The sequence below is a fragment of the Acartia tonsa genome, chromosome 11 (assembly GCF_053477335.1).
Source record: "Acartia tonsa isolate MP-2025a chromosome 11, ASM5347733v1, whole genome shotgun sequence".
Lineage (NCBI taxonomy): Eukaryota > Metazoa > Arthropoda > Copepoda > Calanoida > Acartiidae > Acartia > Acartia tonsa.
The window spans coordinates 14,834,568-14,846,874 of record NC_137270.1 but is presented as its reverse complement, the minus strand read 5'-3'; the positions used below and the strand labels follow the sequence as shown (position 1 = coordinate 14,846,874).

The following is a 12,307-nucleotide window of genomic DNA, read 5'->3' as shown; positions in this document are numbered from 1 at the left end:
GTTTGAAGATTCCCTAGCACATGAAAATCTACTATAAAACTAAGCTTGTTCGTAGGTATGTCTTTTCAAGAATTTTAATCTTTATATGATGTTATAATAAAAATCATCTTCTTAAGAAGGAAGTATATCAGCCACCCAACTCTAGCAACATTTACATAGCTTTTTCTTCATTAACATATAATACATAATAGTCACATTTATCATTTATTATCTTACATAGCTCACAAGAATAAGAACAAGGATGACAACATCATTAGTAATGCAACTCATAAATACAATAATTCACTAAAAGGATAAAAAAGACATAGTCAGATAATGAGTAAAAGCTTGGTTGTTCATTTATCTTTAATAGCAGATAGAAAATCAAAGATCTCCATAATTATCAGCCGTTTGTCTTTAATATCAACCGAGATATAGATATTTCTCTCATAAAAATTGGAAGTCTATCTCTGACAATAGCCGACGAAATTGTTACGACTGACAGACAAACGGACAACGTGAGCTACAGCTTCGCTTTATGGATGTTGTCATCCTTGTTTTATTATACAATTGACAAATATTATATTTTAACCAAAAAAACAATTATAAATGATTACGTTTATAAACCGCAATAAAACATTAAAATTTCTTATAGTTGAATTATGACAAAATTGATAAAAATAAGTAACATAGTACACGATGTATTTCAATTAAAGGTACTTGATAAAACTAGTTGACTGTAAATCACATCTGTACCCAAAGTTTTATAACCACGTTTACTTATTCGATAGCTCAAATAAATTTTATTGAACTTTGTTTGGTTGTTTCAAATTGTTTGGTTGATAACTCTGTGAAATAAAATTATTGCTAGAAAACTTTGACCAACCAATGACAATGCAATCAACGTACCCAACGTTTTTTTTTAGCAAATGGGGTTATAAAACTTTTGGTACCAGTGTAATTTTCAGTCCAATTACCCCTCATTCCCTAAAGTTAATATCCTCAGAAAAATTCTTAGTGGAAACGCCCCAGCTAGGCAAATAGACATTCTTGTTAATTGTGTATGCCCAAACCCTCATACAGTTTATCTGTCTGAATAATGTCTCAAGTTTATGGTGTTTATAATGGTAGGAGGGGGGGGGGGGGGGGTATGGAGGGACAGATAAAGCTATTAAAAAATTTAAAAAAAAGTGTTTACATAAGAGCTTATAACTTTATAAAAAAAATCTTGATTGACCTAATAACATTTAGTTATAGAAGTTTTTGTTTACCCTTCTTTAATAAGTAAACAAATTTATTGTTCATTGCATTAAGCCTTAAGATCCCTGCCTTCCTCCTTGATAATTTACAACGCATGTTTGTTACTTGTATCTTCCCTGAATTTATTTCAACCAATTCCTTTCTGAACTCTTTGTCCGTCCTATTCTAGTTTACTTTGTTTAGCAGTAAGGGAAGTAAATTGGCCCTGTTTGCTTATTAGATGCTCAAACACGTTGAGTGGGTACTTTTATTGAATTTTGATTGGTTGATTATATACTGATAATAACCAATCTTTTCAACAAATAATTTTGAGTTAATTTTGTTTAACATCAATTTATCGTCCTTTGTCTTATCCCTTAAGATACCAGACTGTCCTTTTCTACTTTACTTTTACAAAAAAAATTACTGTCCCCAATCTTACTCAATGTTCAAGTACCACTTCTCATTGTATAGTCAAGTACGTAAGATATATTTTTTATTGCGTAGAATCTCCATAAGTATTCGCTTCCCTCACTGCCTGACAGACTCACTCCCTCAATCCTTCTAACAGAAAAGTTGTATACTGCTATTAGAGTGCACTTAGGGTCAAGAGTATATTGATGTAGAGTTAGACATAATCTATTATTTTTTGGGGGAAGTCTTGGTATGGTTTTAGGCTATTTGTCAATCTTCGAATATAGAGTATCTAGAAATAGTACCTATTTTATAAAGGATCAAAAGTCCTTACAATATAATGGTAAGTCTAGCCAATTTTACTCAAAAATATTGTAACTGAAAAATTATTCAAAAATGTGCATACATAATATCAATAGATATAAACCAGATACATAATCTTTGAATCAACAAATTGAAAAACATTCCGGCCATATCATAACAAAGACAGTGTACAAATTTTGTAACGAAAGAGCAATTTTCATTTTGTTTGCATAATGCATCAGCTATAAATAATCGTGCTCGTTATGGTTAAGCTTTTTATGGGTAAATTGTATAGTGTAAAATTTCTTCCCTCGCATTATTTAAAGCATATGAAAAAAACTTAAATAACAATTCAGCAATGAATAGTTAAATTTCTTCAGATAAAGTTAGATTTATTTCAAAAAATCGCTGCTCTTATTATTTAAATGAATCCTTATAATATAGAAACTGGATTTTGTCTGTTTGTACCGAAGGATCTCGCTAAACGCTGAATTAATCGGGGTCTCCTTGACAGGGTAGCTTCTCATAGGTCCCGGGAAGGTTTACAACTATTTTGGGGAGGGTACCAGAGAAATCGACAAAAATAGATTAAATAAAAAAACGCCGCCCTGCGGACATTTTTGCAACTAGCTAAAAACATAACTAACACCATCTATCGGCGAAAAAAAATATTTGGGAAATAGCTTTAGGTATTTAAAATAGATTAAAAAGAAACAATTTTACGTGTCCGTAGAGGCCTCTAGAGGCGTAGCCGCTAGTCACAAAATAAAGTGGTTTGTCTGCTATAATTTTTATTTAGTTTCGACGGATTATCTGTTCAGTTTAACCATCTAGATGTCCTATATCTATTATAATATCATAAATATTCTAACAACTCAATATTGACCTTATCCTTAAGTTGAAGGTCAGGGAATAACATAGAATAACACTGTAGAAAAAATGTCGGGCAGCTTTTTTAATATTCCAGAGAACGATTGGGTATACAAAAGAGAAGTTATTTCAGATCTTGATAAGCAATGTCAATAAATAACTTTATATCACCATGTAGTGGTAACTTAATTATAGAATAATTTTTCAGCTGGCGTAATTAAATTTTTCTATGATTAAGATGAATTATTCAATATTTCACATGAAATCAGGAATGTTGGGAAACACCAAAAAATGGATTGGAGGAGAATTTCTACCCCCCCCCCCCCCAAGTTGCCACATTATAGAGGTATAAGAAATAAGTATAATTGTCCGTACAGTTGCGTTTATTTTTTAACTCTGAGAATCTTTCCCTCTTCCAAAATAGATTAAAACCTGTAAAAAAAAAATTGAACTATATCGTCTGAATGGTTTGTAAGATGGAAAGATATTTCTCTACCAACCTCTCAGAAAACATGATATCTGAAGATTTAACATTTCAATATTTCTTTATTCCATTTTCCACTTTGAAAAAAATAATATATATCTTTAATTCTAAATTTATTAATTTTTTTTTTTATTTTCTTGGTCAACAATGTCTTTTTGTCAAAAATTATAAATTTCAATTTCTCTCCAATAAGCACTGCTGTAGTATAATATTCTTTCCAGTAAGGCTTCCAACCCGATTAATATCCGCTGGATCAGAACCGATTTTCAGCCAAACTAAAACACCATGTAAAGCATCGTGTTACAGACAATTTTCCACGAATATTAAAATAATTGTAAACATTCTTTCTCCTAAGGCTGAGAAAAATATTCTAAATGCTAAAATTAATTTATCATCCAATGTCCACTCCCTGTAGAGATGAGAAAAAGATTCCCTATATGCTAATTGAAAACTATGCTTGTAACTCATAATTAAAATTCCGAGTTCATTACTTTTTAACTTAATAACTGAACAAGAAAAAATAATGAAAACGTCTTGTAACGAACTAAAAAAGACTTTTAATAGCTATATAATAGCTTATATAAGATGAGATTTTGATATGCAGTTGCTTTGATGAAGTACAACTAGGAACGTTAGAGAAACTGCGGCGAAAACGCCAAAAACCGCAGTTAAAATTTCTTTTTAATAAAAAAAATATTGGAGGTGGGTGGGAATATATATTTAAAATGTATATTTACTGAATATAGCAACACTTAAATGTATATTTTTCTTACTTTCTAAATTCAGTATGAATGAAGTAATTTTTCATTTATTATGAACTAGTGTCAAAATTATGTAATATAAATTGTATTTTCAATTGCACTTTCAAGCACATGTATGTTTTCCTTATCATTTCACTTTAAAAATCATAAACAAGGATGACAACATCCATAAGTAGAAAAAGCTAATAAATTTACTAAAATGAAAGCGTTATCAACAAACATACAGCCAAAATAAAAATATGAGTAGACGCCATTTGGTCAGCAAATTTGACAAAAAAAATCTCTGAAAACACACAACCGACAAACCAACGGACCAAATAAGATGTGTACCAAATATTCATTGATAAAGGAAATCATACTTAAAATTTCAGCCGTCTACCTTAAACAGGGGCTGAGTAAATCACAATTCTCTAAAAATAATTGTATATATATATGTATTTTTGTTTTAATATTTCTCAATGAACCTTTGAGTCTTGAGTTCTATCTCGCGCCGATTGAAAGGCCTGACCCTGACGGCCACTTTGATCTTGTCAACGGTCATGGTGACCGCTCTTTTTTGTTGACTAGTTGTCACTTAATCACTTGTTGGTCAAAATCACCACTTTTTTATTGACTTTTTTTTATAACTAGAAATCACTGTTTTTCAATTTTTGTTTAAATCACTCCATTTTTTATTGCTTCTCTTTAACCTGAAATTTTATTTTAACAATAAAACAAGGATAACATAATACATAAGTAGTGAAGCACAAAAAATTGTAAATTGATATTTTTTGTCGATAGACCGACGGACCAAGTAAATTAAATACTGGATAAGGAATCTTTTTTAAAAATCAGTCGTCTATATTGATTAGCAGCCGTTTTCCCCTAACCGATTCTTACAGACGGACATTTCGAAGTATTGATTAGCTTTACTACTACTAATCCAATAAAAAATCCATGAAAACGTAAGATGTTGGACGATTTTCTAAATAGGTAGAAAACATTGGAACATTTTTTTTATCAATTATTTTAATTATTTTTTTCTACAACCTGTAGGTAGAATTGTTACAGATGTGAAATTCATATTGTTGACAAATGAAAAATTCACCTTTGACATAATAAAGGATAACATAAGCACACAATTGGATATATAATACAGGTGGATATTATGACAGCGGAAAAAGTTGTCGTAAATTTAAGTTGCTAATATATACTTATTTATTGGTTGGTTTGTTCATCCAGTAGGAGGGGAGTGGATGGGGTAAAGGAGTGGATACTGGGTATCGTTATTTTAGCCCGCTGCGAGTTTCACTTTATTAGAGAACACAAAAATCTGTTGTAACATCCAAGTAAAAATAGATCCAATGGCACACCTAGTGTTTTTTAGTGATAGGGATAGCTAAAATGAAAATAAAGATAATGGCAGTTCTTTTAAATTGAGAACAAAATGAGTCAATTTAAAAATGGAATATTACTGGAAAAATAGCTCATCCAAGGAGAAATTAATCTGTCTGCAATTTTTATAAAATAAAAAAAATTCTTAAAAGAAATTTGCTGTTACTATTTATGCAACTGTCCTATAGAACTGAATTTTAAGAACAGTTTTCTTGTAATACAATATGTTACATACTTTTTTCTATTTTTCAGAATATTTATTCCATTCTATGATATTGTTATGTTATGTTTATGTCAAATGGAAAGCTGCACAAATCAAAAGTTTCTATTTGATATCTTATTTTTCTCTGAAAAACCTAAATTTAACCAAGGCTCGGCAGCCGCACCTTAGCCGCGTATGAGCCTCAAATCAAAACCCTTGTGTGACAAAACAAAACAAAAGATGGATTTATTATGTTATTTAAATGCCATTTAAATAACTGTTACTAAATTTACTGTTCTCTTTAATAAAAGTGCTTTAACTGCTTAAAGTTATTTTTTATGAATCATGTAGATTTTTATCTGTTTTTAATAATCAAATAAAAATGTAAATCTCTCTAAAAAAGGATTTATTTACTTTTTGTTGCTATTTACTTAGCTTATAAGATTATAGCAGTAATTTTTGATGAACTTTGGATATACAAAAAAAAATCCTTACCAGAAGTACAGATTGTCTTTGTGTACCTACTAAAGAATCTTGCTACACAATGAACCGATATGGTTCTCCCTTAAAGGGAAGCTTCTCCTAGGTCCAAGGAAGGAGAGCACCTCGACCCACCCAAGAAAAAATCGACATTAAGAAATTTTGTTCTTTAAAATAAAAAGTGTAAGTTCTTCCCCCCCCCCCCCTTCCTTCAAGTGCCCCTAGAGGTCTCTAGGGGCGTAGCCGCAAGTGAAGAATAATAATAGAAATAAGTCATATCAACAATCATTTGATTTATAGAACCTTTCTATCAATGTATAGTTTTTCTGCACTAGATTAAATAACAATTTCTGTCCGTCAAGAAAGTGAAATGTATACATTAAGTAGATTGTCACACTTTTATTTCAAATATTCCCTCTATCTATCTATTTATCTTCTTATCTATCTATTTTACTATTTATCTATTTCCTCTGAGTTTATTTTAGCTTTCATGCTTGGACAAATTTTTACCCCACCCCAAGACATTCTCTAAAACTGCTTAACGGGTGTCACCAAATTTAATAAGAAAATACTACCGTATGATCCAAAAAAATATTTCAGACAATTTAAAACTAAAACTCGTATAAATTTTAAAATGAATTAAAAGATCAATGCTTAAGGACTCAAAATATTTCGAAATAAAATCTTTAAAAATTAAAAAATATATACTATGATTTACTATTATGACAATTGAAAACACTTTGTAGTTGCTCATACTGTACTTAAAAATAGCCTTAAACCTTAGGGTATACACCAAAGGCTTAGGTTTCTGTGTATTTTAAAATATTTTATTTTTTGAATTTAGAAATAATAAATTCAAGAATTAATAAAATGATGTTTGCTTTAAAATAAAGTAGTATTTTATTTCACCTATGAAAATGGTGGAATTTGAAATTCAATTTAATATGTCTTCATATCTTTTTCTTAAATTCTTGAGACACCCTGTGCAATAATTTAATAATAAAAAGGAAATACTTTCATTTTTGTTCCAAAAAGTTTTTTTTTATAAAACACCCATAGCATGAAATCAGGAAAAGAGGGGTACTTTTGTAGAATTTTCATTGGTAGGTTCCAAACTAATAGTGTTTTAATATTTTCCAACCAATAATTTTAATCTACAGAATCGATAATTTTGTTTATCATCATTGGGAATGTACATCAATTATACGTCCATTGTCTTATCCCTTAAGATCCCTGCATAAACTTGTTTACAAAGTTAAAGAAAGAAAACTCCTTGTTTGTAAAGATTAAAACTATCAGGGATATTAAGGGATAAGACAATGGACGATAAATTGATATTCTTGTACACCCATAATGATAATAAACAAAATTACCCCTTCTGAAGATTAAACTTATTAGTTAAAAAGTTTTAAAAGTTTCCAAGCCAACCAATATGGGATAACTTAGTTAATAAACTTTGGACACTAGTATAATTTACAGTCCAATGTCCCCTCCCTCCCTGTGTACATAGGGATTAAATTTAATGTTATGAGCCATAAAAATTCACATGGACATGCTAACACATTTGCTTAACAATTCTTTCAGCTTTCTTTAGATTTATTTATTTACTTCATATTTTTTTTAGGTGTAAAGCTATTCCACAAGTCCGTCGTATGTCCTTTCGTCTGATATGTCATGTCAAATAGGATAGTAATTTTCTTAGTCGTTGTTGAGGATAGGTGACTGATTTTTAGCGAAGATTCTACATACATACACCTTCCATGCCTTTTGTGCTTCGCTACTTATTGTTTTTTTTTCTTTCTTGCTTAGCTGTGAAGCTACTCTTTTAGTCCATTTGTCCGACCGTCTGTCCATCCGTCAGTTATATTACATGGAAAAAGTCATTTTCTCGGCTTAAGGATATAAAAGATATTTCTTGTGATGCGAAAAATATGATTTTCACAGCTGATTTTAAAGATAGATGTCTAAAGATTCTCTTAACTATAATTCATCTACTTGGATAAGTTTATACATCTGTTTGGCTATTTTTATAATAATAAACTTCGCTGGTTAAAGATGTTTTCATCCGTGTTAAAATAAATATAAGATTTTTTTATTATCATCACTCTAATTAAATAATATAATCACTTTAAAAAATGTGTTCACTAAAATGATTCAATTATTCACTATTTTCTTAGTCACTTCATATGTTAGTTATTATATTGATAACATAGTTTATTTTAGCGTTTGTCACATATTATAATATTTACTTTAAATAAAAACACATAAAGAGGGGAGTATATGCTATATAAATTGTTATATTTGTGTAAAATATACATAGGGAGAGAGAGAAACAGTGGCGTGCGAAGCACTTTGTCTAGGGGGGGGCATTTTGAAGATTTTGTAAAATTTTGCCCCCCCCTAAAACAAAGTGCCCCGGGGGGGCACTTTGCTTTAGGGGGGGGCATTTTGATTATATATACTAATTTTAAATAAAGGCGTTTTAAGGGGTGGGATTATTTGATTATGGGTTTCCTAGTCCTTATCCCTTCTTCCCCATCCCTTCCCCCATCCCTATTTCCCATTTATATCCCCCACCTCTTCCCCCCTCCCATCTCTTCCTCCCCTCATCTCTTCCCCCCCCCCCACCCATCTCTTCTCCCCCATCCCTTCTCCCCACCCTGCAATGACCGAAGGAAAGGGAGCTAGAAAGCATCTTTGAAAAAATAGTACAAAAGATAAATTAACCTTCCCCCCCCCCCCCTCTACCACAAAACATTTTTAATGGGTGGAAGGGGATGTTATAAAATCTAAATAACAGGAAGGGTGAATAACCCCATTAAAAAAAATTGGGGGGGGGGGAGATAAAAACACTCATTTTGGAAATAATTTACCAAAAATTAACCTAATATGAGAAAATGATATTAAATATTTCTTTATTGTTTGACAACAAGGATGACAACATCTTTAAGTAGCAAAGCACAAAAAATCATTAATAAGAATACAGACAAGTAGATTTAAATAGCATCTGTTGAAATAAATATATATTTTAGGTAGAAAAAGTCACAAATCCTTTTTCCTGTATGTTGTGTGATGACAGTCAAAGTAAATTACATACTGGATGCTCGAAACAGCGAGAAATTTTATTTTTTTAATATTATAATCCACAAAAAAATCTATTGTACCATAAAAACCAAAGATATAATGAACTGTGTAAAAAATTTAAAAAAATTACTTGTCCTTTCATTGTGATAAAAAGCAGAATCAATTTGGAAGGGCGTGAAGCGCAAATTTTTTTCTTCAAATATGCAGGGAGGGAGGGGTTTTTGGGCTATTTATTACCAAGTCCCCTATATTTCATAGCAGAAACCATTTGGAAGGGCGCGAAGCGCAAATTTTTTTCTTCAAATATGCAGGGGGGGAGGGGTTTTTGGGCTATTTATTACACTAGTCCCCAATATTTCATAGCAGAAACCATTTGGAAGGGCGCGAAGCACAAATTTTTTTCTTCAAATATGCAGGGAGGGAGGGGTTTTTGGGCTATTTATTACACTAGTCCCCAATATTTCATAGCAGAAACCATTTGGAAGGGAGCGAAGCGCAAATTTTTTTCTTCAAATATGCAGGGAGGGAGGGGTTTTTGGGCTATTTATTACACTAGTCCCCAATATTTCATATGAAATTTTCTTATTCATTGGCTCAACTACTTTGGGGACTTTAATGGAATTTTGATTGGTTGGTTAATTAAGTCGAATTTCCATACATTTCATCCACTAATTGTAATCTATATAAGGTAATTTTGTGTATCATCATTGGGGATGTACAAAATTTCTTTGGTAAAAAGTTTATATTATACAAAATAAAATACTTCCTATAACCTGGTTTGTTATGTTCAGTGAAAAAAGATTATAACCTAATTTCTACACTAATTAAAAAATTTGGTAAGGTTAAATGAATAACAACTGTCTGTTTGGCGCGAAGCGCCAAAAATTTTTTTTGGAGTATTTCTTGATCTTTTTTTTTGGAAACTGGGATAGTTTTGCTTTTTGTAGGGTAGGGGGCAAAAAGGGGCATTTTTGTTGACCAGGGGGGGGCAAAATGGGGCATTTTTTAACATTTAGGGGGGGGCAGGGGGGGCGGTTGCTAGGGGGGGGCAGGGTGGGGCGTTTTGGTCGCTAGGGGGGGGCGATTGCCCCAAATGCCCCCTTCGGTTCGCACGCCACTGGAGAGAAATAAGGTAAATATATTATAAATATATTTGTTAATGTAGTAACTACTTATCATACACCACGGCTCTTGTTAAAATTCGACTGATTCAGAAAAAATTTCTTCCCTTTTGGTGCTACCCCGATTATTCTCTACCTTCCCTTTCCCCTCTCTCCATTCCCTTTCATTTAATCTCCCACTACTACTTTTTTTTTACCCCACTTCTCTTTGATTTCACCCCCTTTATCCCCCCTGCTCTTGCATCGCTCTTAGAACAACGTAGAGATGATGAGTCAGCCGTAGTTGGCTTACGCTGAGTCTACGTATTTATATGTGTGTGGGTGTGTACGTAGTTGTGTGTGTGTGTTTGTATGTGTATATTTTTCTATTAAGAGTAAACATATGATAAACAAATTAAAGCTTTTTAAAGTTATTTCTATATTTTGGTTTCCTTAAGATTTATTTTACAAATTATTAGTTAAAATGTTCATGAGACATATTATAGTTATAAGAAAATGAGAAATGAAATGAAATGAAATATTTATTTTATGACACATACAAAAAAATATATATACATAACATGGAATAATCACAAACAAACAATAAAATTGATCATGGTTACTAACAGTCTAATAATAAAGATAATATTATTCACATTCAAAATTTGTGTCAAAGGACTAAATAATCTCTCTCGAGGTAATATCAAGTAGCCTTTGCAGATAAGAAGAAATGATAAAAAAATAATAGATAACATGAGAAATATGAGAACTAAAAGTTTGCTAGGAACTTTTATGTTACATAGATAGTATCCCCCCCCTCCATTTCAAAAAAAAGATTTTACTTCAATCATAAAAAAATTTCCAATCTTGGGGGTGTAATGGCTCTCTCCTTAAAGGACCCAATACCCAAAATTTGAAGCCTTTAGCTTCTATAACAAAAAGTTCTAGGCATTTTAAAATGACATTTTATGTACAATGAAAATTTAGATTGCCAGTAACTAATTATATATTTACAATAAAAATACCCATTTTTATAGTCAAAATCATTAAAAAAAATTAAGTTTAACTTGTGTTGTACCGAGTGTACTGTAGCCAATCAGAAGAATGAATCAGCTTAGCAACCAATCACAGCTGAGCTTGCAGAAGTTTGCCCCTTTGTTTCCGCTATGATTTTTGTTTAAAATGCAATTTAAATTGAATTTTTTTCATAGATTTTGACAAAGAAATGTGGTGTTTTTATTGTAAAAATGTAATAAGTTACCGGCAATCTAAATTTCTGACAAAGATAAGGTTATAATTTTGTGTCTAGGGACGTAATTTAATATTGTTTTTTTCTTTTATGAGCATCAGAAATCTTTCAAAATTTCCATTGTATATAAAATGCTTTTTTGAAATGCCTAGAACTTTTTTTTATTAAAGCTGAAGGTTTTAAATTTGGGGTATTGGGTCTACTTGTGGCAGTCTTTCAGCAGTTTAAGCGTGGTATTTCATGCAGGCGTCCATTAAAAGTTTGATATATCATTACGTGGATCTTGCACTAGATTTTCATTTACTCTGATAATTTGATGCTCGCAGCTGGCTTACATAAAGATACCCCCCATCCACCCCCTCTACCCATCCCCTACCCTCCTACTGGATGATCGAACTAACCAGTAAATGAGGTCGATATTAGCAACCTGAATGGATAATTAATTTTCCCATAATTTCTTGCGCGCGTCAATAAGCGATTTGTTGGTAACTCATACCCGAATTTATCCTTAGACACATATGAGAGCGAGCGAGAGAGAGAGGGAAAGATAGAGATAGAAAGATAGAGAGAGAGAAAGAGAGAGAGAGAGAGAAAGAGAGAGAGAGAGAAAGAGAGAGAGAAAGAGAGAGAAAAAGGGAAAGTGAGAAAGAGAGATAGCTGCGCGTAGAAACAACAGTTTATGAGAATAGGGAAGAAAATTTTTAAATGTACCCTCCTTTCTTTCTTTCTTTCTTCACCCTTTCCTATTACGCGCTATCCTCCCCTCCC

General features: G+C 31.7%; 1 protein-coding gene across 1 annotated transcript in view; it reads right to left on the bottom strand.

Moving 5' to 3' along the window:
* The window catches only part of LOC145332482 (kinesin-like protein KIF13A), a 124,524-nt gene extending 119,783 nt beyond the window's left edge, over window positions 1-4,741 (bottom strand). The window contains exon 1 of the mRNA XM_080177484.1: window positions 4,515-4,741. Within this exon, the coding sequence (XP_080033610.1) occupies window positions 4,515-4,591 (77 nt within the window). The 5' untranslated portion in view covers window positions 4,592-4,741. The remainder of the gene's footprint in view (window positions 1-4,514) is intronic.
* Between the last annotated feature and the right edge of the window lie 7,566 nt (window positions 4,742-12,307).